This window comes from Rattus norvegicus, chromosome 7, assembly GCF_036323735.1.
Source record: "Rattus norvegicus strain BN/NHsdMcwi chromosome 7, GRCr8, whole genome shotgun sequence".
NCBI classification, from domain to species: domain Eukaryota; kingdom Metazoa; phylum Chordata; class Mammalia; order Rodentia; family Muridae; genus Rattus; species Rattus norvegicus.
Window position 1 is genome coordinate 123,531,630 of NC_086025.1, and position 27,291 is coordinate 123,558,920.

Here is a 27,291-nt window from a genome sequence, read left to right on the forward strand (position 1 = left end):
CATGCCTGGCTATTTTTATGAGGGTGACCTCACTTTCTCACACATGCGCAGCAAACGCTTTTCCCACGAGCCATCTCACCAGCCCTGTAACTCTCTCTGCACACTGGAACCTCGCTGTACTTTCACACCCATGAGTAATTTAATTCTATGGTGGTGTCTATTCGTGGTAACAGAAGGCACGACACATAACAGCTTAAATTACTCTCAGGACAGAAATTGCAGCAGTCACGGCAAGAAAGGTCCTTTCAAACCAGTTGCATCTACCAAGGCTACAAAGAAAAGCTGTGACTATTGGCTTCCTGGGAGCTATAGAATTAAAGCAACTTACCCAAACACGAAACAGATTCTGTATAAAACACTTATCAACTGTTAAAAATAATTAGACTAAAAGGGAAAAAAAGAGAAAGGAGAGAGGCACATAGGGAGCGGGTTAGAGAGAGAGAGGGAAAGACAGAGGGACAGAGGGAGGGAAAGACAGAGGGACAAAGGAAGGGAGGAAGGGGGAGGGAGAGATGAAGGGGGATAGAGAGAGGGAGGGGAACAGAGAGGGGGATAGAGAGAGAGGGAAAGAGAGAGGGAGGGAGAGAGAGAGAGAGAGAGAGAGAGAGGGGAGAGAGAGGAAAGAGAGGAGAGAGAGAGGAGAGAGAGAGAGGAGAGAGAGAGAGAGAGAGAGAGAGAGGGGGGAGAGAGAGGAAAGAGAGAGAGGAGAGAGATCTTACAGGTCAGTTATTTAGACCAAAGATTCCTCCAAAGACTCCTCTAAGACGGATAAAGATTGATGCACTTAGTACTAAATGCTAAGCAGGGCACCTTGCTAATAGTCACGGAGTAGCAGAGACACAGGAGGAATCCTTGATGTATATTCACTGGCCGATGGATGATGGGGTTTGACTAATTCCTGCTTCCCTCAGACTCCTTCCCATCATTTGCCTTGCTTCATCAGTGCGTTCAGGTCAGAAAAGAAAGACTATGCCTGAGCATGCAAGTCACCTGGTGACAGTGACGTGACACCTACCATTATCTTAAAGATGATATCAGAGTTAAACAAGACAGAAACGCCCTAAAGTTTAACACTCATCTCTCAATGGCCAAGAGCTGTGTGATGTGACGGAAAGGCCTGGAAGCCAAGGAAAAGCCAGCTGTGAACTTACCAGGCTTACGGCTCCAACATTACTTTCCTAAACTCAACAACATGAACTGTCCAGCACCCATTCCCACTGCTTCTGGGTGCATGTGTGCATATCATAATGTACGCTTAATACGCCGACGTCACAGTCTCCATGCTTACAAAACAGTAACGATCCATTTCTTAAGGATGGCGGATGCCTTTACAAGCAAGAGGTCTTGAAGGCTTTAAGAAATGATCATTTTCTTCCCCGTCAAGTAAGGCAAACCGTGCTGTCAATGACTGCACCACGGTCTCCACTCTTCACCATTGCTCAGAGCATATCAGAGAGGAAGAATCAAACATAAATTCATGCATACAAGATGCCTCCTTGTGGGATATCCGTATGAGGACCCTGTCTAAGTATGTGAAATACTTCATGGAGCAGTTCTGTTTTAAAAACAGACACGAGAACGAACGTGAGATTTCAAGGACTTCACAGGGTTGTGCTGTTCTGGAATGGAGGGTCCTTGGCACAGGGTGACTGTTACTAGGAACACCGTCTACTCACTCTAGCTCTGTGAGGGTATACACTTGATGAGCATCCCTCTTTTATTTTTCCCACCTTTCTGAAGCTGTAGATGTCAGAAGCACCTGCCGGCATGGTGGGCAACGGAAAGAGCTGTGAGCATGACCCAGAGTGACAGCCTCTCAGATAGCTATAGCCGTTATTATGTACTAGCAATCACAGGCCGACATGGGCACGTTCAGGACGGTTTGGATCTATTCACCAATTAAAAATCTTCAGTGACACAAGCTAAACATTATGAATCCTGGAGGTGGACTCTCTCATCCTTGTTTAATTGTGATAAACACATTCTGTAGCTGTTAGGATCTACCCACTGCCTGTAGTTATCCTAGCTGTGAGACTGTCAGGACCGTGCTTCTGTGTGGATTTCCTAACACGCTCTCTAGCATATACTTTGCTTCCATTGCCTGCTCTGACCCTTAAGCACTAGTATGCAGCCTAGTCCCTGATCCGATTTCCTCAGCTTTCTCCTTTTCTTTAAATTAAAAGTAATTAACTGACAAACAGAAAACTGCCTGATTCAAACAGGGCTTCATCTTTAAAACTCTTGCTTTGCTTTGGAGGACGGGAGAGAGGGTGCAGTGTTTTGGAGCGCAAAATGCTCTTCCAGAGGACCCAGATTCAGTTCCCAGCACCCACACGGCATCTCACAATCACCTCCAATTAACTCCAATGCCAGGGCATCTAATGAATGTCCTGTTCTGTCTGCTGGGGCCACCAGGCATACCTGTGAGGGTCAGCCATACAAATGCTCCTTCGTACACATAAAATAAAATCGAGAACCCCTGCTTAAATAAAATAAAATTGAGAACCCCTGCTTAAAATGTACTAATCACAACCAGCCGGACAAGAACAGGTTTTCTGTACAAATGCAGATTCAAATGTATCTCGGGAAGACAACTTCACCTTTGAGTATCCTCCTCTAAGAAGGCATGAGCTCTCGTAACCACTCTCGAAAGGAGTGAGTTTTACATTCTTTAACGTCCCTGTCATTGACTCTGACTTCCAGCGTCCGAATCTAACACATTGCGGTGAACACTAGAGTGTACTGTGCTGACCAAGCTACCGAGAGCCTCAGAGATTGTCCTTTAGACTTTGACAATTTGACCTCCCATGCTAGATTTCCTTCCCTCCACTTCAATTACTACGGACGGAATCTGCTCGATCCAAGATAAGGCCAAAAATTCTCTGTAAGACACCCAGGTGCTGCCCTCGACAAATGAAAGCAGAATGAGCAGTGAGGGATGATGTCATTCTCTGCCCACAAAGACACAGTCTCGTAAATGAACAGATGCCATGCTTTTTCTGGACTTTGGGAGTTGAACTCACTGGGTTTGTTTTTTATTTTTAATTAAAAAATTTTAATTGAAATATAATTATATCAACTCCCCCCTTCCCCATCCTCCTTCCATTCCCTCCCATGCTCCCCTCACTCTCTCAAATCAACAGCCTCTTTCTGATTATTGTTACACATATGTGCGTATGTATGCAAAAATAACCTGACAAATCCCTTAGTGTGACTTGTGAGAATGCGATTTCAGAGGTGACAACTTTATACTGAATAATCAGTTAGGAGACTCATCCCTGGGAGGGGTTAATTGCCCCTCGCTCAGCTCTCAGTAGATACCTGTAGTTCTTGGTCTAGGGTTTGAGACCTGTGAGCTTTCCCTCTCCTATCTATTTTCTACCTAGAATATCTATTGATCTTATGATTTAGGTCTTGTTTAAGGAGCCCTACTGTTAGGATTTCCTACTGTTAGCTTCCCGGTCATTTGTAGAAGATTGCAGACTTCCTGGTCCTCTGGTTCTTCCAGTCAGTCCTTCGTCCCCCTCTTTTGTGATAGTAACTGAGCCTTAAGTGTTGGGGTTACGTTGTAGAGTTACATGTTTTTGAACACATACAGGGACGACAAAGTATAATTTCACAAAGTAATCCCCTCACCTTTTTTATAACCAGTAGAAAAACAACAACAACAACAGCAAAAAAAACCAAAAAACAAAAATAAAAAAAATTCACAAGTAATATCAAAATAAACCAAGTAAACACTTGTTCCAAAATTACAAGCACTGCTCAACAAACAAATTTGAAATGAAGTAGGCAATGGAGAGAACTCTTTGTTTAGTAGCAGATGCTTGATTGAGCTGTTCGCCAGAGAGCCTGGATCTCAAAACCACAGCAAACTAGGCAGTCGTGAGAACAAATCCTTACCCAAACTACTGTCTCCCCCCAGGCGCCATTTTCTCATATAATAAGTAGGTACCAATTCCTTTACAGGGAACAATAATGAGAACCTGTGTGTGATAAATCGTCCTACAAGTCCAGGCTTCTCCAGGCTCCCCCTAATCCTTTCCTCTCAGGACTGAAGGTTCTTTTCTTACTGCCTCAAGGTTTGTTTTTCTTTATCCTCCCTGTATTTGCTGGCTAGTGTACAGGGTCAAGCAATGAATTACAACCACTGCATTCAGCGGAGGATGAACTTCAAAACAGCACACCCGTGACCCACGGTCCGCACTGTGGCAGCCAACATACGCACATCAGGCACTAGAGAGGACACATTTTCTGCCCTCTTCTGCAACCTGACCTTCATGAGCCCCCCAACCCCCCACCCCTTCTCTCTCAATTTTACCTCTCAAACTTCTAATTGCTCTCCAGAGTGAAACTCTTTCAGAGATAGAAGCAGGCTTCCCACAGCTGCTTTTCTTTTCTTTTTTTTCCCCCCAAATCCATGATTGCAACCTTCTCTTCAGAAGCTCGGGCACTTCAAAGAGAGGAGGTGATTGACCCCAATTAGCAGAAGAAGGTTTCCAGTGCTTTGAGAGCCCTCTGCTGGATCTGCCCTCTTTTCCTTTGCTCTTTAGTTCAGGGGCTGTCTGCACTCTCCTTATGCACCATGACTGAGAAACTGCCCAACATAACTGTGATTGGCAGTTAGGATGAAACACTTCCGCTGTTACCCTGAGTATGGAATGGACCATGTTAACTGTGGAGAAAGAGACAGGCTAAGGGTGAAAGACCACTCAAAGCCTGAGGCTGGATATCTCCTGACTTCCAATCCCATATCATATTTATATTTTGTTACCTCTACATACTTTGCACTTGGCATGCAAAGAAACAAGACTTTCATACAGGATTTTCACATATATGCTTGCTTGACACTCTCCCGACTTGACCCTTACACAGACTTAGAATTAAGCGTTAACGAAGATAAGTTTTGAGATTGTCTTTTAACGTGTGTAGAAGTCTCTTTCCCAAGTGTTGACCTCGATGAGCTATGAAAACCTTCCCTGTGAGTTTATAGAGGGCAGACTGCTTTTATTAGATTTCTATCTCCATTCCGAGCTGCCGGGTTTGGTTTTCTACCACTTTGATGGATACAAATCACTTGGATGCTCCTACAAGGAACCCTATTTAAAGGGGGAAAAAAAGGCCTAGGCATGCATATTCAAACAAGAAATCAGATTAAAAAACACTTATAGTGTTGCCTGCTCTGGCGAGGTGTGCTCCCCGAGGCAATCTGCAAGCTTGCACCACGTATTTTGTAAAACCAAGGTGAACGGTTGACTGCATTTGTGAAACTGCTTTAAGAATATTTGGGAGGGGGGGACTATCACGGGGCTGATTTGTCGATCTTTAATTTTATTTTTTATTCTATTTAATGATTTTTTTAAAAAATTTAATGTGCATTGGTGTTTTGTTTGCATGTCTGTCTACCTGTCTGTCTCTGTCTGTCTATGTGAAGGTAGACCCCCCCCCCCGTACCTGAAGTAACAGACAGTTGTGAGCTGTCATGTGGGTGCTGGAAATTAAGCCTGGATCCATTGGAAAAAACAGTCCGTGCTCTCAGGCCCTGAGTCATCTCCCCAGCCCTCATGGGGAGATGTGTAAAGGCTCTGACACTCTGCTGGCTTTTCAAACTAGCAAAGTCGAGAAACTCCCATTGGCCTTTAGAACGAGCTAATGACCCATGGGTACACTGTCTGTCCTCTCTTCTCCCATAAAGACTCTTGTGTTTCCTTTAACTGGGATAGAAATCCTTTATCTACCTATAATCGGTACAAAGGCTTAGCATCCTAATTAAGATGTGGTAGGGCGAACAGTACTGTCTGGAAACAACAGTTACCTTCAAGTGGACCTTAACCAAAAGATGAACTTTACTGACTTTATACATTTAAATTTATCCTTTCCTTCCATTTCTTTGGGAACTGAAAATTACCACTGCTAACATTACGGGAAGCCAGCGTGGTCAAATACTGGTATTTCGAACCCATCGAAGGTTTCAGACAACAGTGGCTGATATTCACTGAAGGCTGGAACTGTGAGAAATCTAATCACACAGCTCCTTTAAGGCAGACAGCATCTTTATCCCTACTAATTGGAAACAGAAATAAGTTACAGGGGGGAGAGGCAGGCCTACTGTTTGAATATGCAGCTAACTTGAGATTTACGACTATAATATTCACGGCCGTAATCACCATCACTCCTTTCTTAACTCTCTGAATGATTTAAAGTCTGGCTGTCCCAGAATTTATCCACGTAATACCTCTCCAGTGACACTCTCTCCCACTCTTTCTATCACCAGAAGAAAAGCAACACTTTACGCTCCAGTTTCAGTATCCCTTCCTCCACGCAGCCTTAGAAGAGAGGTCCAGTAACAGTGATTTCTGGTAGATGCAAGAAGCATTTTATACTTTAATATTTAATGATCTCATTGTAGATGTGCACAGAGTTCTCCAGGAATAAATTTAAAAAATAAAAATAAATTAAAACAGACCACAACCTACTTAATTTGTAAATTTGCAAAAATAAGAAGGGAGGCTATTCAGTAAGGATTTGGGTTTGATAAATGCTTATACACAGACGTTACTAGTGTGAATTAGTAGAGCTTTGTAGCAATGGAATTAACGTGAAACAAATGGTAACAGCCCATCCCATGTGGTCTGGTAGCATCTATTCTACACAGCGAAACTGAAGATGTGCTTGTTGAAATGTAGGAAATGCTGTTCACCAAGGTTTTACATTGTAGCCTCATTATTATCTTTTTTGAAAGAGATTTCCTGTAAGTATCTATCCTTGCTAATTTTATGTCAAGCCGACAAACGCTAGAGTCACTTGAGAGGAGGGAACCATAATAGATAAGGTCTTCATAAGACTGGCTATAGGCATGCTCGTAGGACATTTTCTTAATTAGTGATCCATGGGGCAGGGCCTAGCTCATTGTGAGTAGTACCATCCCCGGGCAAGTTATTGAAGTAAACATATGTATGTATATATGTGTGCATGTAAGTATGTATGTGTGAATATATGAATGTATGAATGTATGGATGTGTATATGCATGCATGTATGTATGTGTGTAATATGAATGCATGTGTGTATATGCATGTAAGTATGTATATATGTTATGTATGTATAATAGTCAAAGGTATATATGAATGTATGTATGTATGTATGCATAATAGTCAAAGGTTGTCCTTGGTTGGTTCCATGGCAGTGGGAACAATCTACATACACAGGATGCAAGTTTTAAAAGATGACTTACCCTCCTTTAATATAGTCCAGGAAGGAGACTTCTGTTTCTACCAAGAAGGACAATAAGGTTACCTAGAGAGAGAGAGAGAGAGACTATTACCTGTCAGTATTAACTGTAATCCCAACATCCCAGCATGGAATGGGTACAGAGAGTTTTCCACAAAAGAGAATGTGATGTTCCCTTGCACTTCATAAATAACCACAGACACCATTTATTGAAACCTGCCAGGATGCGCACTTGACATTATCAGAGGGGAAGGGATGAAAGACAGCATTAATTATCTACTTCTTCTCTGTGGCTATGAAGAACAGTTTTGCAGTGATCTGCGGGACACTGTGCTGCTCCCCACTCTATATTGGGAAAGATAAAAGGTCTGGAAAGCATCAAAAGGTACATATGGACTCTCCAAGCTGAGCTGTGCGAGAAATGGCCTTTTCTGGCCCTGTGCTTGAATAGGGCCAGCTAGTATTTGGAATGTTACGATGAGTGCAAAACTTTAAAAGAAAACCACAAAAACAAGTTTCTTCCAAGTAAATTACTTTTAGAATTTTTTTAATTTGTTTAATCTGAAAACAGGGTGGCCCTGATTATTTTCATCATCCCACAGCTGATATTTGATATACCATTTGTGAGGACATTGATTCCCAAGGTCAGCGTTAGGAGCCACTGAGGAACGTAGCCATTCTGAGTTTGGTCTTTGCCAGATTCGCTGCACTGAAGTTTGCCGAAGAGAGAGGTCAGAACAGTTAGTCAACCTCCCTTGGAAGAAGCCAGCAGCAAACCATCCAGGGCCTCCATGATCTCTTCTTCAGTACAGCCCTCCCTAGGAAGGTACGTTTCCAGCATATGCCTTTGTTTCCATGTTTGGAGTGAAGTAAATGTCTTTGAAAGATGATGTATGCTCCCAACCATTCAGCCATTTTGAATATGAGTCTTTAACAAATATCATTAAATATGACTTACTGTTCCTGAATTAGTGTACTTTTTCTTTTTTCCTTTCTTCTTGGGATTCACCACCTTGAGAAAGCAAATACAATAATTAAAATGCTAGGCTTCGGCAGATTACAAACACATGTATTCCAGCTTGCTACATTCGCTTCCTGCACACTCTCAGGGCAGCCCATTCCTGCTTGCTTCTGAGATATGCTTCTTGCCTTCAAAAACCTTGTGCTCTGGATACTTGGGGCTACACCTGGGTCCCTCAATACCTGAGTGTGGTCCCAGCCATCTGGAATAAAGATTTTCAATTAACTGTGCCTGAGTGGTCGTCTCTGGTGGGTTCCCCGTATCAGTTGGAATGTTGCAAGTCCAGAGACAAACTACCTTGGCTCAGTCTTTAGTCCTCTCCATAGATGTTTATTGGCCTCCACTGAATTTGACCTAATAGCTTTGTGACCATTAGGTAAATCCTTTGGTATGTATGAACAAGCCACCGTTTAATCCTTTGGAATGTGTTGACTCCCAGATGTCTGCCTTCCAATAAAGACGAAAAACTAAGAGTTCCATCGACTCATCAACTCTGTCTGAGGCCTAGAATGCAAATGTCTCCTGTTTACTGTACTCTCTGATGCTTCTGTTGACATATTTTCTCTTAACCATGCATTTAGTGATGATACAAGCGCATATATATATATATATATATATATATATATATATATACACATATACATACACACACACACACACACATATCACTAAAGTTACTATTATTCGGCAGGCCAACCTGCAACTGAGTTTTAGTATATGGTGGGAAATTCAATATGGTGCAATAATAAAAACTACATCTACAGAATTTATACACACATTATTTAACATGCACACTACCAAGTCTACCAATGTATTCTTTTTTTAAGTCTTTGTTTATGACTTTCTTTGTTATTATAAAAACTTCATGAACTGTCTTCCGCCTTAGAGCATAGAATCTGGGCTAAGCTGAACCTACGTTTGTGGGCTGCAGTCACTTGGGCTTGTCTCCACAGTAAAGTATCTCCTTTCACTTTCAGGTGGCAGCTGTGCGTTTGCAATGGGAGTCCTCACAGAGACAAGAAGAGGACATGGCATCCCCTGGAGCTGAAGTTCAAGGCAGTTGTGGGTGCAGGGAATAGAATTCAGTTTCTCTGGAAGACCCTCAAGTGTTCTTAACCACTGAGCCCTCTCTTCAGTCTCATATATATCTTCTGGATTTAAATGAAATCTTTAATATCAAAGTACCCGAATAGTAATAATTTTCTTGGAAAGAACCATGAACTTCAACTCACTGGTGGCAGCACGCACCTGAGGAGGACAAGACAGGGGGATTGGGAAACTGAGGCCAGGATGGGTTACAAAAGGCGGGACATGGCCCCTCACCAAAAGAAAGAAAGGAAGAAAGAAGAAGAAAAAAAAGACAAGAAAAAGAAAGGAAGGAAGGAAAGAAGGAAGGAAGGAAACAAAGGAATAAAAGGAAACCATAGGTTGCTAAAGAAAGTAGACCTGAAAGTCATCACTTGCCCTTTATTAAAACATCAGTAGCAAATGAAATGACCTAATGTGTGAATATTAGGAGACATATCAACAAAACTTCTGTTTATAATGCTAGGAATCACACTGCTACCCACTCCACAGTTGCTGGTAAGGAACAGACATGTGGACACATTGTGGCAGGACAGCAGAGTGAAAGACTGTAGCAAAGTAAAAATGAAGAAGCAGCAGCAAAAGACAGGAAGCATCCCTCCCCCCACCCAGCTAGTTTCAGGGAAAGATCCAGGCAGCCCCTCCCGACCTGGGTTTCATCTAAGCAACACACCGGGCAAGAGAAACGCCTTCAGTATACACAGGGTTGGCTGGAACTGAGAAAAATAAATGTTCCGAGGCGGGGCAGACCCTCGGTGGCCACACTTTTTGGGTTTTTGTTTCACTTCATTGTTCCAATCTAACAAAGTGTTGACTAAAAATTTCTGTTAAGTTTCCCTTTCATGTGAAAACTAACAGAAACATAATTGCCATAAGCAACAATGTTTGGAATCTTGGTTGACTAAAGCATACCTTATGATGATTTCGCATACAGTGTATCTGTGCACAAGGGTCTCTGGTTTGTTTTGAGCACAGTGTAGTGAGAATTTGACTTATAAGTAAACAGTCTTCTAAACTAAAATAGGTAACTTGGCCCAGCTTCCTTTTGTTCAGAGTAAAACTAAAATTCAAAAACAAAACAAGGATTGCCTAATCAGAGATGGTTACCGGTCCTGAGTCTTTCTTTCAATTAGTTTGAGTTTTTAAAATGAAAATACTTAAGGGCATGACATAAGTAATCATACAATTCTGGGTCAAAACAGGCTTGCTCTCCTTGATCCTTATCCCAATTCTGGCTCCAGAACATGGCCCCTATTTCTCCATGGTATAAATTAACTTAATTGACTAATTAAGAAATGACTGTTCCTACTCTAGGAAATGCTTTCCTATTGGACAATTGCTCTCCGTTTGGATAAGAATAACCTCTGTCTATGGCTTAAAGTGGGTTTTATATTTAAACAAATTCATATATAAACATAAGCATGTTGAGGATTTTAAGGAAATCTTTTGAAAGCTATAGCTTCCTTCAAAGCAAATAAATGGGTTTTTCAAGAAATCATACAGGGTCACCATCCTATCTTCTAAGTTAAATGACTGTCAGTGGCATGCCTGCAACTGCCCTGGCCTAATAGGATCACAGCAGGGCTTGTTAAATGCTAATACTCCATAGGAAAAAGAAGAAATGAACATGCCGACATTACATATAGGTATACTTATATGCAAACATATACACATACATATATACATATACACATACACATATGCATATGCATATACACATACACATACACATATACATATACATATACATATATATGATAAGAGATGAACGTATGCATATAATGTTTATGTGACTGTAAAATGTCCTCATACTGAATGAAAACGTTAAGCTTCACTGTTTCTGAACCAACACCCACAGTCCCATCATCAACCGCTTTAAGTCCAGTAAATTTATTGGTTCTTCAGAGTGAACTTTAATGAAACTGAACTTTGATTTATCATTGGGACTTGTACTGACTGGTTTTGTGTGTCGACTTGTCACAAGCTGGAGTTATCATAAAGGAGCCTCCGTTGAGGAAATGCCTCCATGAAACCCACCTGTAAGGCATTTTTTCAATTAGCAATCAAGGGTGGGAGGGCCCAGCCCATTGTGGGTGGTGCTGTCCCTGGGCTGGTGGTCTTGGGTTCTATAAGAAAGCAAGCTGAGTAAGCCAGGGGAAGCAAGCCAGTAAGTAACATCCCTCCATGGCCTCTGCATCAGCTCCTGCTTCCTGACCTGCTTGAGTTCCAGTCCTGACTTCCTTTGGTGATGAGCAGCAATGTGGAAGTGTGAGCTGAATAAACCCTTTCCTCCCCAACTTGCTTCTTGGCCATGATGTTTTGTGCAGGAATAGAAACCCTGATTGAGACAGGACCTTACAAAAAGAGATAGACATTGCTTAGTTTCCCCTCCCCTAGGGAGGAAATTCTCACAGCAGATAGAAAATTCACTGTCAGTGCTTCTGTGTCTCAGGGCATTAGGAAGAAAAATGTTACAGAGGTGTAAAGATAGAAGTTGGGTGACTGAAGAAGGATTTATGTATGAAGATTAGGTAGGATGGATATTTATGGAGTGGTAAAAAAAATCCTAAAAAACCTTTTGTGTGTTAAAGTCTGAGTAAGTTATTTAAGGTACGTAAATGAGGAGATGAGATGATACATATGATATTGAGGTTTCTAAGGTTTAAAAATCAACAATCACTAAAAGTGGCTAAAATATATGTCAAATCAAAGTGTATTTAAGAATATTTGTCTCTTCAAATAGTATATGCTTAGTTAAAAGTACAGGACTGGTGTACTGATCTTCTGGGTCTTTAGGAACCAGATTTGGATGCTGTTCCAATGTGGTCAGAGGGACTAAAGGGGAGAATATTTTCAATGAGGTCAATGAACTTCCAGGGGACTGGGGGCCATCTTTAGAAAAGTTCCACAACTGTTTAGAGTCTCTTGGTTTTTCTTCAGGAAGGCCATGGAGCAGGCCCTCAAAATCATTTAGAGAATGCAGGAAATCAAGGAACGATATGATTCCAAACAAGAATTAATGATTTTAAAATTGTGTCGGCAATGCTGTGACTAAAACCATCCATCTAGCATCCAGCTTTTAATTTGGGAGAAATGGGTTTCCCTAGACTAAGGAAGTAGATAAGAACCTCCAGTCAGCCTTCAGTGGAATGCCAGGTACATACATCTCTCTGGCTCCTAGGACATCATGACTAACTTCATTACAGAGGGATTAGTTCAGGTAATGTGATTTTGTGATTAAGTTCAACAAAGATTTGTCATCTAGGTCACATAGACAGGTTCGACAGTCAAGAGAACACCTGATATTGTATGTAACTATGATCACATTTGTTACTTCAGACACTGAAATGAACTAGAGAAGCTCATTTAAAATATGGGAAAAAAGGCACACCATTGTGTGTGTGTGTGTGTGTGTGTGTGTGTGTGTGTGTGTGAGTGTGTGTGTGCAAGGTTCATTCATTCAAGGAAAAAAACAAAACAATCTCTATGTACCACTTTCCCCTTTCTCAATCTCCTCTTTCTCAGATTGGTAGCACAGAAAAGTCAGCCCTGCAAAGAGAGTAGCAGAGAAAAACAGAAGTCTAAAAAGCCACTAACAGGTCAAACCCTCCTTCCTCAGAAGGTGTTATTTACAAAGAATTAGCATTAACAGACTTGTCTAAAATCTCTCAAAGAAAGCTTCTTTAAACAGCGTTTGATTTGTCTTCATCTGACCTAATTCAAAGCCTGAGAGCTGGGAAATACTTTATCGCCCAGACATTTATTGAAAACAGTTGTGGTAACTGTTAGCCCATGGATACCTGCCAAGGGAGAGAAGAATGGGGCTGATGTGCAAACCAAAAGGGAAGATCTGAGATACAAGGTGTCTTTAGAGAGTTGAGTTTTTAATATATATTGTTTTATTATGTATACGTGTGTGTGTGTGTGTGTGTGTGTGTGTGTGTGTGTGTGTGTGTGTGTGCGCGCGCGCGCACGCGCGCACGCACAACAGAGTTCTTCCCTCAGCTGGAGCTGAACACAGTTGTGAGCTGCAGGATGTGGGTGCTGGGAACTTGGATCGTCTGCAAGAGTGGAATGCTCTCATAACTGCAGAGTTATCCCTGCATATACAGACATTTTTACAAAATTCAAGCGGGATGGAACAGGAATTGGCAGCCTGGCAGTGCAGCTCTGGGACCTGTAGGCTTCCCCTGTGTTTGCCACTGAACTCCTCAGGAAGCTGAAGAGAATGGGCTGGGGAGGAGGAGCCCAGGAAGGAGCCTAAGTAGGCCAGGATGGAGGCAAAGCAGGAAAAGGCAGGGGAAGGGATAAATTATAAGAAAAAAAAAAAAAACAGCAAAGGGGAAGAGGGGAGCAAAGGACAAATAGATACCCCCTGGAACATTTTTAAAAATCAAGTATTCAGTAAATGGGAGGTTTTGGTAGCTCTTAGAAATACTTTTGGATTGGGGGGGGGGGTTGGGAATCTACTTCATCTTATTTTTTAAGTATAATTAATGGGTATTTTTGTTTGTTTGTTTTTTAAGAGATGAAACCATTCACTGCTTGTTTATTTTTTGGAACAACCAGGAGATAGGGAGATACTGAATTAGGAAAGACTGCGCCTACCTCCGGAAACATTCCATATGTAACATTCCATGGAAGCGGGGGGTGGGGGTTGTTTTAGACCCTATGATACAAAGCAAACTTAACTGTATTTTGGATCTCAGTCATGCACTTACACCTGGAATATTTTCAGTCACATCTGGTCTCCTGTTTCTAGTAGAACAGAAACAGGACTACAGATCCACAGATCCACTCCTGGGTTCTTGCCCTGTCAGCGCTCTGATGTCTCTGGTTGTCCATTTTCCTGACAATTGTGATGTGTGCTCTGAAAGATGGGAAGTTTGAGTATGTGCTGCATACGGTGTAAAATCTTCAAATCCGTGGAAGATCATTTGTAGACACTGAAGTATGAAGCCTTATCTATTCTTCTTCTGGCTCCCAAGGAATTGACACAAAAACCCATTAGGTTTACTAAGATTTCAGCACTGGGACTGGGCAGACAGCCATCTGTTCTAACCAGTCTACTTTCCAGCCACAGACTCCATGTTACTTGCAGTCTGTTTCTTGCCCTTGCTTGCTCTGCTCCATGTGTGTCCTCATGGTGAGCCCCTTGGTCTCCCACCCATCAGGACTCCTCCTGGATCCTGTGCCTCAGGGCCACCCTTCTCTCTTCACTTTCATTCTCTTACTTCTCTCTAGCTGGGACTCCTGGCTGGGATTGGAAGTCTAATCTTCCTCTCTCCGCTTCAGAGTCAAAAGCAGCATCAGCCCTTTATTGACCAATCAGAGGTGATGGAACACATTTTTGACATGACACTGAGACTGGAGATGATTGAGCATACTCATTGTCTGGACTCTGGACAAATGTCTGAGCATAGAAATCAGCATCTGAATGCATAGTGCATAAGACTGACCCCCAGCAATCATTAGGGGTTGGCTATGTCATGGGAGGTCTTAAGGGAAACTTGCTGCCATGTTTGAGGCTGAGACATCACTGGGATAACTTGAAAAAGAAATGAAACATGGCTCTGTGGGAGGGTTCTGGTACCTGAGCACAACGCGTGACTTCGGAATTTTGGTAGTGTGTTAAGACTGTGGATGAATTGGAACTTCTGTATTCAACCAATGAAATATCAGAAAACTCAAGCTGGATGTGGTGAAACACAATCCTAACTCTTGGGAGAATGGAGGATTGCCACAATGCCGAATCAGTCTAGGCAACTGAAGTGAGACACTGGAGGGGGGGGGGGAGGAAGAATAAGAAGAAGAAGAAGAAGAAGAAGGGGAAGAAGAATAAGAAGAAGAAGAAGGGGAAGAAGAAGAAGAAGAAGAAGAAGAAGAAGAAGAAGAAGAAGAAGAAGAAGAAGAAGAAGAAGAAGAAGAAGAAGAAGAAGAAGAATGAGAAGAAGAAGAAGAAGAAGAATAATAAGAAGAAGAATAAGAAGAAGAAAAGAAGAAGAAGAAGAAGAAGAAGAAAAGAAGAAGAAGAAGAAGAAGAAGAAGAAAAGAAGAAGAAGAAGAAGAAGAAGAAGAAGAAGAAGAAGAATGAGAAGAAGAAGAAGAATAATAAGAAGAATAAGAAGAAGAAGAAGAAGAAGAAGAAGAATGAGAAGAAGAAGAAGAACAAGAAGAACAAGAACAAGAACAAGAAGAACAAGAACAAGAAGAACAAGAACAAGAACAAGAAGAACAAGAACAAGAAGAACAAGAACAAGAAGAACAAGGAGAAGAAGAACAAGAACAAGAACAAGGAGAAGAACAAGAAGAAGAAGAAGAGGAAGAACAAGAACAAGAAGAACAAGAACAAGAACAAGAACAGGAAGAACAAGAAAAACAAGAAGAAGAACAAGAAGAACAAGAACAAGAAGAAGAAGAACAACAAGAACAAGAAGAACAACAAAAAGAAGAACAAGAACAAGAACAAGAAGAAGAACAAGAACAAGAAGAACAAGAAGAACAAGAAGAACAAGAAGAACAAGAAGAACAAAAACAAGAACAAGAACAACAAGAAGAAGAACAACAAGAACAACAACAAGAAGAAGAACAAGAACAAGAAGAACAACAAGAAGAACAAGAACAAGAAGAAGAACAAGAACAACAAGAAGAACAAGAAGAAGAACAAGAAGAAGAACAAGAACAAGAAGAACAAGAACAAGAAGAAGAACAAGAACAAGAAGAACAAGAAGAGCAAGAACAAGAAGAAGAAAGGAGAGAGATAGACATAGAGACAGAAATAACAACAAATTATGAAGGAACTCCCAAGGAAGAAAATGTGTTATTAAGCAGAAATCTGCTCATGAGGGATGTATGGATAGTCACATGTACCAGAAAGACCAGACAGGCTGATAGCCCAAGTCTCTAATCAGAAAGCAAGAGAAAACTAAAGCAGTATTTTATCCTATTGGATCATTCAATGTGTGTCCTGATATACACAAAATCATCTACTGATTGCCATGCTAGAAAAACAAAGATGTCCATAGACCACAAAAAAATTATTTTTTAGGCTTTATAGAGCTAAATGGTCAAACTCACGCAATAACTAACAACATCCACCCTCTCCACCCTACCCTCTCTCCTGCGTGAGTGTGTGTGTGTGTGTGTGTGTGTGTGTGTGTGTGTGTGTGTGTGTGTGTGTGTTGTAGATGGAACTTGGGATTTTTACTTGCTAAGTTAGTCCTTTATCGCTGAGGACATCCTAAGCACTTGCTTTTTAAAATACAGTCTCACTATTAAGAACAAGTTAAACTTGAACTCATGATTCTTCTCTGTCTCTTGGTGCTACCATAGCCAGATGTCAGCTGAGACCTCGGACTGAGATCTTAGAACTACTTGTACACATGCACCATGTTTAACTTCCTTCAGCCTGATATTATTGACAGTGCTTTCTTCATAGAAAGAAAACATGTACACTGAACTAATGCCACCAACATCATCCCAGGACAAATGATGATGATGATGGTGGTTGTGGTTGTGATGGTGGTAGCAGCGGCAATGATGATGGCGATGATGATGATAAATCCCTATTTAACTTCTTTGTCATCTGATCATAGGTCACACCCCAGGCCTCTCAATAAAGCTGTCTTCCTTATGTAAGAGAGAATGATAACTGGCTGAAACCAATCTAGATTGTGTCGATTAAGAAAGTTCAGAGTAGCAGATCTCTGCAGAAAAAAACCTGGAAAGGGCAAGCAGAAGTTGTGTGCATAATCACTCCTCCTCAGCCTCGAGGTCAGAGAGACTAAGCACTTACGTGTGCACAGACTATCTGATACTTCTTCCATTGCCTGTATAGACTTAATAACATTTTTTTTGAAAGATTTAAATAGAAAAGATTATTATTCAGTCTAGACTAGAATCTTTCTTGGCTGAGTTTAGCCTCTATAATTCCCTAGGTCAATCAGCACACCATGGCTTAGAGCTCAAACTAAGGACAACTGCAAACACTATGTCTGTCTTGCTTTTACACACTGAAATTGTCATTCGTTTCTGTGTGCCCAGAGGGATGCAGAGCCCAGTAAAGAGCATGGAGTGCAGAGTGATGAAAATATGAATGAATTATGAGTGAATCGCAACTATTTCAGGCCAGTGAGAAGGTCAGGGAAGAGGAACCTTCACTCTCAAAAGAAATCAGCTTTAATGGCCTCTGGTGGAGAAGTGGGGCACCATCCACTACACTGATACACGCTTTGGCTAGTCATAGCCATTAAAATTTTAAAAGTGTAGAGAGCGAGCAGATAACCGTGATCAAGGATCAACAGTGCTAATTGTTGTCCAGATTTGGTGGTTGAGGGCAGGTGTGATTTCAGTACGTGCTGTAAATCTGTGTTTTGTTACCGACTGCATAGTACCCGGCTTTCCTTTCTGTCTCTACCTAAACGAAAATGAATGTGCTCAGAAACACTATGCAGGCCGACAGCTTACTTAGCCTATGTTATGCAAATAGTAGAAAAGCAAATTAGTAGTTTATTAGAGGTGGGCAGGAAAGCAAAGGATTGCAACTGAAGCACAACTGCTTAGGATTTGTATAGAAAATAAGAAAACATTTCCCAAGATCTGAACCGGAACTGCATGGGCAGACATGCTAAAACAAGTGGGGTGCTCTGCCAAAGCCTCAATTCTACAGAAAAAACTGCAGGCAACAAAGGAAGACAGAGGGCAGGAGGAACAGCCTTCCTCAGAGAAGAGGACCAAGACCCAGTAGTCAGCCCTGAAAATATATGCATACAAGTAACATTATGCACATCGTAAAGACTGTATTTATATATTCAAGAACACGCACGTAAAAAAATTAAAGAAAAAGAAGCTGGAGGTTACAGATTCGGAAGAGAGCAAGGGTGAGGGCGTGTGGGAGGGGTTGGAGGAAGGAAACAGAAAGGAAAAAATAGTGTTAGTTATAAAAGTTCCTGAGGGATGCAGAGATGGCTTAGCACTTAAGAGCACTCCTGCCATTCTAGAGGATGCAGATTCTGTTCCAAGCATCCATATCCGGCAGTTTGCTACCACCGTAACTGTAACCACAGCTCCCAGGGCTCTGAGCTCCTTGTGGCCCCTAAAGGTACACACACACACACACACACACAAACATACACTTAAATATAAATTAAAAATAAGTAAAATAAAATGAAAAGATAAAGCTTCCCAGGCAAATGTTAACAGTTCAAAATCAGTAGATCACGTGACTCTAGAGCAAGAATGAAGCTGATCCAATTGCCTGTAGCACAGTAGAGCTTTAGACGCTAACCTAACAGGGGATAAGGGAATGAAGGAAGGACAGACACACAGACATTCACGCAGAAAGGCTGGGATGAGGTGGGTTGTACTTGCTCTGATGGAGGACACCAAGTGAAGCACACACGCGCACACACACACACACACACACACAGAGAGAGAGAGAGAGAGAGAGAGAGAGAGAGAGAAAGCTCAACAATTTACTTCACACATTAGAATCAAGGTATACCCTAAATAAGGAGGCAGGTGCAGCTAACCTCAGTGGATTGGCTGTGGGGAACAGTCTCAGGCTGCAGTCCTTAGGGAAGGAAGCTGTGTTGAAAGACTCTACAAACACTGTCCACATTTGCACCAGAGGAAGGCTTTGCTGCCCCTCGACAATGCATAGTCACTCACAATTTCATCTACTCTCCATAAATACCTTCACTTAGTGATATGCCAAACCATTTGGTTAATGAAAGAAGTAAACTACTACTAATTAAAGGGCTAAGTAAGTCAGTCCAAATGTAAAGATTATAAAGGTATGGTTCTATATACTTTCTCAAGCACATGTACGCTTATAAATTCCTGCCATCTGGCAATGATACTCTGAAAAGAGCATAGATCACACACTGCAGGAGGTTAGTAGCAAAGGTAGTTCTTTTTACCTCATAGACATTGAATTGTGACTGTCCTCTTGAGAGTTCCCGATAGCTTGTTGTAAATTCCCCAATGAAATCATGACTGAAAATGAGAGGAGAAAAACGAGTGCAGCATTAGCTTTGTGCAATTCTCATTCATGTTTCAAAACATTTTATAAAGGAAAAACTTGCTGATTATGAAAAATGTTTACTATATTTATAAATAAAACTTTATGACTTAGAAGATCCCTTGAGAAATATATTTTATTGTATTATATTAATCATATTATATTAATAAATGATTTTCCTTAATCTAAATTTCATAATCAACAATCTTATTTCATTAATATTAATAATTCATCAAAAGAAGGACATGCACATTATAAGAGCTGGAGAGGTTACAAAGAGCTTGACAAAGGTTAGAAACACTTTTCTTTTCCCATGCCTGAGGAGGATTATCTTGATTGTGTGGCTTGAGATGGGAACACTCGCCCACTGTGGGCAGCACCATTCCCTAGGTGGGATCTGGAGTGTAAGTAGATAGGGGGAGCTGTGGAGCAGCATGAATTCCCTGCTCAGTACTTCTGTCATTGTAACTAAATCAGCTGTGCAGCAATACGCATCCACTAATACTTCTGTGTCATGTGACCAGCTGCTTCAATTCTGCCACCTTGACTTTCCTGGCATGATGGACTGGCTGTGCCTTAAACTGTGAACTAAATTAAATAAGCCTTTTGTCCTTTACGTTGCTTTTGTCAGTTTTTTTTTAAACCACAGTAACATGAAAGGAATCTAAGACAGAGCTAAAATATTAGTATATCAATATTAATAAATATCAATGAAAGGTATGCCACAGTAGTTTTTGTGTCACGGAACTTGCAAGCTGTTCGTTGTCATAAATGGATGATAAACCTTATCAGAACTTAATGTTTAGCTGTGAATCCCTTAAAAAGTCAAGAACCTTCCCTAGTGAACAGTATTAAGCAATGAATACTTTGTGTTTAACCAACCGTGTTGTTGTAAAAATATAAAAAAATTTAAAAAAGTATGGTTGTCTTTTATCCCCCACTAGGTGTACACCTCAGTGCCCCAAGATATCTTCTAGATATCTTACTTCTCAGTCAGCAAAGCATCTCACCCACTCTGCTCCATCCCAAGTCACACTGCCAAAGGCCTCTCTCTGAGCCATCAGCAATCTCTCTACCTATCTAGTTCCCAAGGCAGGTTTCCATGCCAGAAGCACACATCCCAACTCTGTGGCGGCCCAGAACAGCCGCTGCACACTTTCTTACACTTAAATTGCTAAATGAAAGAACACACAACACAATAACCTTTGACCCAATTGATAAGATATAATTGCCCACTTAAACATCCAAAGCCCTGTACACATCCATCCCTTAAGAACATTAATAACAACCTGTAAATACACAGAGTGGAGTCTTAATGTCAGCCTCCATTGCTGTCCTTCAGCTCCTCTCCCTGTCCCTCCTGTCTCTTCCTCCTTTCCATTCTGTTTCCTCTCCTCCTCTTCCTTCAAACTTTCCTCCTGCCCATCCTTCCTTCTCGTCCAATGACAGGCCTCTTTCTATCTTGTACCTGCCTTACCTGTGACATCATCCCACACAACCAAAATCCTAATTTCTGAAAGTAAGGTTTTTGGAGAAAAATAAAGCCAAGTCACAAAGAAAAAGTACATAAACATTTTATTACAAGAAAATTGTTTCTTTATAAGCACTTGAGGCGCAATTCATTTTGATGTCCAGCATCCCCTTATCTGAAAGGTCCTGCATATACAACACTCTATTTTATATATGACAAAACCCTTGGAGCAGTCTAATCTTGACTCTACACTCTACACAGTTACACATGGAAAGGAAACCTTTACTACTGGCACTTCAGTGTTTTTACATGTCTTAAGAAATGTGGAAACATGAATTTAATCAAGATACACAAAACAATTCTTTTGAACATGGGAAGCCCACCCTCACATCCACGATGCCTTTTAAGAAACCTTGTAACTCTCTTGAGTCCCTAGCGATTCTATGTAGAACCTTGCCTCTCCCTTATGCAACACTCAGGTGTCTTAACTAGTAACCATGGAGATGATGAAAAGCTGTATGTACTGAAGCAATTCGACTCTGCTCTGAAAGATGCCACACGTTCTAAAATGCAGAGAGAATTTGTGATTTCTTCCTAGCAAAATGCAGCCTATGCTATTTTCTACAGAATCCCTTTTCCTACCCTTACTGTTGGAGCCCAGGGTCCTGACCCTACCTCTTGGTGTTGATGCCCCTCTTTAAGATGTAATTGTTCAGAACAAGGCAGACCATGAAGAAATGAAACAGTGAATGTAGTATTGTTCCCCGTGTTAATATGATTCAAGACAGCCATCTTACAAAAACCAAACGCTTGTGAAACTGAAACATCCTTGTATTGTAGCAGATAACATGCATTTAGTCAAAACTTGCATGGCAAACCCACGACAGTGATATATAGGGAAGAGAAAAACATTATTTTACCAATGTAGCCCCGGAGAAATAAGAATACAAGACTTGTCAAAAGTTGCTCAACCTAGACGCAAGCAGATAGTCTCAAGAGGACCAGGGATGCGATGAGAGATGAGTGGATTAGTGTTAATGCACAGATTTGCTTTATCATTCCCAGGCTTTATGAACGGTACTATTTCAAATACTGCATATTAAACTATACATACTTCAAGAACATGAAAATTGTTCCGAATTTACTTTTTAAATATTTGTGGGTATGTGCATGTGTGGTTGTGTGTATGTGTGCCAAGTGTGTGTGTGTGAGCACATGTGGTGTGTGTTATGAGTATGTGTGTGTGTGTGTGTGAATGCAAGCATATGTGTGATAGAGAGAGCGTGTATATGTGCTTCAGTGTGTGTATGTGTGTGTAAGTCGTGTGCATGCAAGTGTGTGTGTGTGTGAGAGAGGATGTGTGTGAATGTGTGTGTGTGTGTGTGTGTGTGTGTGTGTGTGTGTGTTTAGACACATATGCCTGGGCGCCCACACTATGGTTGCTTACAAGGGTATGGAGTGTCCACCTTTATTACTCTCTGCCTATCCCTCTAGGTAGTACCTCTCTTTGTACTCCAGTCAAAGCTGGCACTACAGGTATCTGTGGAATGCCTAGACTGTGACACAGATGCTGGCACCCAAAGTCTGGTCCTTATGATTGCACAGGTCCTCATAATTGCCATCTCCTTACCATATATGTGTATGTGTATGTGTATGTGTATGTGTATGTGTATGTGTATGTGTATGTGTATATCTGATCTCCATTTTTTCCTATCTACTATCACTGGATTCTACTAAAATAAAAAGGACATTAAACTTGCTTTAATAATTTATCTGTTTGTTGTGTTCAATATAATACTGAAAATTTTTGCTACATATAGAAATATGGTGAAAATCATTTGAAATCAAATCATAAGCAACAAATTCCTTGTAACTTTAATAATAATGTTCTCAGTATGTTGTATTGATTTGATGGTAACTAAATACTTTGTTCTCTGAACTCATTTCCAAAGCCAAGTTCAGTTTAGTGCCTTCTGTATGAGTTACATCTCTTTATGTGATTATTGCTCACGTTTTTATAATACATATTGACCAAAGGTGTCAATTGTGTTAATTCCTGAAGCCCTACAATCTGAACACAACTCTGACTGCTACCGCCCCACAGGTCGTGGGGCTGTTGGATTACACTGAGGGCTCTGTCTTCTGGGGCAGTTCTGATGGTTTTCATGCTTACTTTCCCAAATAAGAACTTTGTAAAGGTGTAACAGTTGGTTGATACATCCCATTCCTTTCTCTACCATGCTGTGGGCCTGAGTTACTTTCAATTTCAAGACATGTATATATACATACATACACATATGTGTATGCCTTCACCTAAAACAATGTCTGTCTTATTTCAAAATTAGATGTTCATTTTTTTGAAGCCCTTAACACAGTGCTTTCTAATTTTTTCCTATAGTTCAAAACACCTATATAGGTAGTCAGTTAAAATGGTTTAGTCATATTAAGCATATGAGTTTGAAGTGTCCAATAATATAGCATGGCATTTTGAAGTTATATACACAGATGAGGCCTGCATAAATTCCAGGAGGTTCACTTCTGCAGTCCTTCTCTTTGGGTCAATGTCACACCTGCAAGCATTCCCTTTAGGGTACAGCATGGTGTGGAGTCTTCAGGTCTGAATCCACACAAATGGGTAGAACTTGTTAAAACCTGAATATAAAAATGTTCCCCAATGGGCTCACGTTTGCTTGTTCCTAGGCTGTTTTTCCTATTTGGGAGGCTGTGGAACTTTTAAGAGATGATCTGGGTCCTGGCTGGCAGAGGTTAATCACAATCCAGTGTCAGTTCTGTCAGTCTGTAGGCTGATCCTCTGGGATATACAGGACAGCATCTTCACATGGAGATGGAAATGGACGGAAAGTCCCCAAAACCCTGAGCCAAAAAGAAGTGCACCCTCTCTTGTTTCTTCTGTCCAATACTTCAGTCACTAATACATCTTCCCTACGAGGGCAGCCTCTATCTCCACGTCTTCTCGCTCCATTTATATGCCCCGTGTTTTCCTGTCTTACTTAATTTCTGCCAGCGGCGGCAAGCATTGTATAGTCTTAGGAAATAGTAAGGACTTGAAATGTGAGCGGCCGCGGCAGAGGCCGTGGCAGACCTCTCCCACTCAAGTGCAGGGAGCTAGACACACAGCTGCAAACACTCCTCCTGTATAAACCCATGCTCACAGAACAACAGTAGTCTTTGTCCCCAAGTGTTGACACCAAACAACGACAAGTCACGTGCACGTCAGACTCGAGGTTGCCAATAACCGAAGCAAAAAGCTGTCTTTGTAAGTCCACGGGACAATCTTAAGGCTGCTCCCCATTTTGCTAATGGTCATAACACCTCTGACTTTAATGCACTCACTGTTGCGTAGTTCAGATACCCTTACGGTTCATCACTTGGTCTCCAATTGTTGGTGCTTTGGGGCTAGGTTTAGGAGGCGTGGCCTTGATAGAGGAAGTGCGTCACTGGGGGGCGGGCTTTGAGGTTCCAAAGCCTAGAGCATTTCCAGTGCGTTCTCTAGTTTGTGCCTGAGCTTCAGGTTGTGAGTTCTCAGCTTGTTGCTCCAGATGCCCTACCTTACCCGTGTCCCATCATAAACCCTCAACATCTGAAACCAGAAGGCCATATAAACTCTTCATTCTACATGTTGTCACAGTCATGGTATTTTATCACAGCAACAGAAACACTGACTTTTTTTTAAATGCTATTTAGACTCTAATGTTTTTTTATTTTTTATTTTATTTTATTTTATTTTTGTAGCTTCCTGAAATTCTGGAAAACACTATCTAGAGCTCCTAAGAAGTCCTAGAATGGATGTGAAGCATTCCCGGGCTATATGCTGGCCTTGTGTTGTTATCTGTGGAATAAGCATGCATTTCGTGGAGATGCCAGAGGTCCAACCTAAATCTGTGTGCTAGTCAAGCACTCTGCCACAAAGCCACAATCTTAACCCATCGTCCGGGTCCTAGATTATAAGTATATTCTGATAGAAGTAAAATTGTCTTCATAAGGTATATTTTACCTAGTATGATAGATATACAAATATTGAGGATAGAAACGCTGGGCAAACATTAAGTGACCCTACTGCATCTCTCATCTTCGCACCTCTGTGTTACAGGTGAGCTTCTCCGTCTCCATGGAAACTGGATGGATGCTAACACTCTCATTAGTGCAGCAGAACTAGCCTAATTTTATCAGACTTGCCCATACCTGCCCCTCCATACATTTCTAAACAAATACAAATTGTAAAGGTATATTTAATACACTTGTAGTATAAACAAATGTATAAAGATATAACTGTGCTTTGGAACTTATATATAATTAGATGTAACATATTTAAGTAAGAAGAAGTGTCAATACTTACAATTTACTTTTAACATTTATTAACTATTTTGTTTATAAATTTGATTTTACCTTATTATGTCCACACAAAGACTTGGATATAATCACATATTTTTTCTAAGATGAAGAAATCGTTTTCACACAGTTCATCACGACATATAAGTGTCACACAGAGGCAAAAATTACATTCCTCTACTGTCACAAGTAATTTTTTTTGAAGAGAAAGCACACAGAAATGTTTGAGCATTTGTTTCATGTACACCAGATATAATTCAAACTTCATACATTACAGACAAATCTAACGTTTTAAAATACCTTGAATTCCTTGCCAATGGCCTGTATCTTAATATAGTAAAAAAAAAAAAAAAAAAAAAAATCAAACGAAGGCATTACACTCCCATTAAAACCTCCTTGTTCAATAGCAAGTATGTTATATATCAGGAGCAAAAGTCTTTGATATGAAATACCTTTCTAAAATAGACTTTAAAATATCACTTTTCTCCTCTCTAGGACAAAATACCTGAAATACAACATCTACTAAGATGAGGAAGACGTGGCCCCAGAGGGCTTTAGGATGGCAGGAGCTTGTCCTCTGCTCCTCCCATCACAGAGGGGCAGGAAGGAGGAAGGGGAGAATGCTAACAATACTCAGGCTTGCTCCTTTCCCACCTTTTATGCAGATGAGGTGCCTCTCTTCTGGATTCTCTTAAGAATGCCCTCACTGAAACCTCTGAAAATGGCCTCACAGACTCAAAGGGCTTGCATCCAGCCAAGGTGGCATCGACAGAGACCTAGCAAGCTCTCTGTTACAAAGCTCTCTGCAATACAGAGAGCTCTGGTTTTGTTTGAACTGCACCAGAGGCCCTGGGTATTTGCCTAGGATTACACAGATTAGAAAATTGTTGAGAGAATATCTGAATTTAAAATCTTTACCAACATCATGGGCATTAAAATATTCATACTGTGTATATCACTTAAGTTTTTCACTATAATTTGAAAGTAATTGGATTCTAGACTTAAGCTCAAGCATTAATATATAGAATATTGAGTTTATGAGATTTAGTAAGCACATGGTTACAAAAGTTGACACTATCGGCTACTGATAATGTTGTTATAAAGGGCAAAACAAAATGTCATTAGCGGCTCTAATAAAAAAAAAGACAATTTTAATTTTAACCAAAGGACTGAAAAATGAAATTAAAACAAACAAACAAATCCAGATACAGCCCCTGTTCAACTTTTCCATTTGTTCCCCTGTCTGTCACTAGTAGATAGCTATAAGAATTCAATTCTATGACATCAGTTCCTTTCTCGAATACTTGCAAGTAATACATTTGTTCAAGAATAGATAGATAAAGCAGTTTCCGTCGTGAAAGGATAAATGATTCAATATTTAATCATTTTCACCTTAGCTATGCCTCATGCATTTTACATATTGGAATATTTCTGACTACTGTAGCATACAGATCCACTCTTTATTTTGTGTGATCAAATTTGTGTGACTTCATAAAGGTAGATTTAATAATCTATATGTATGTGACATTTGATTTCTAGGTTTGTCTTTTTCTGTCAAAACACACTACCTGTACCTCATTAAAAGACAACGATATTGTTTGAGTTTAGTTTTGTGTTCACAGTGACTAACTGCAGAATGAAGCAGTCCATCACTTCTCAAATTACCATTCGTATTTTGGTAAGAAAGCCCAAGGGGAAGGAAGAAAATGTAGCAAGAATACCATACAAACAAACTTACATAACAGCATTTCCAGCCTGAAGCAAGAAAGGAACTGGACCATTCGAACAAAGAATATGAAAATAATTAAAAACATGCAAAACCAATATGCGGGAAATTTTTGCAACATCATTAAAATAACAAATCAATGAGTTGTAGCCAAAGAACAAAACACACTCAGACAATACAAGAAGCTCACTAAACACCAATTAAAACCAGAACAGAAATTCCCTATAACATATTACAGTGAAAACACTCAATAGTCAGAACAAAGAGAAAATAATGCAAGGTACAAGAGAAAAAAAAAATACAGAAGCCATAGATAAAGAAAAACCCAGTAGAATCATAGCTGGCTTCTTGATCAACACTTTAAAAGTGCAAAGAAACTGGGGCAAAT

General features: G+C 40.7%; 1 protein-coding gene across 4 annotated transcripts in view; it reads right to left on the minus strand.

Annotated features, from left to right (window-relative positions):
• The window catches only part of Cpne8 (copine 8), a 174,197-nt gene that overhangs the window by 36,766 nt on the left and 110,140 nt on the right, over positions 1–27,291 (minus strand). For all 4 annotated transcript variants that reach the window (XM_063263951.1, NM_001108750.1, XM_039079639.2 and 1 more), the window contains 3 exons: positions 19,256–19,331; positions 8,187–8,240; positions 7,233–7,294 (listed from right to left, as the gene is read on the minus strand). In XM_063263951.1, the coding sequence (XP_063120021.1) occupies positions 7,233–7,294; positions 8,187–8,240; positions 19,256–19,331 (192 nt within the window). The remainder of the gene's footprint in view (positions 1–7,232; positions 7,295–8,186; positions 8,241–19,255; positions 19,332–27,291) is intronic.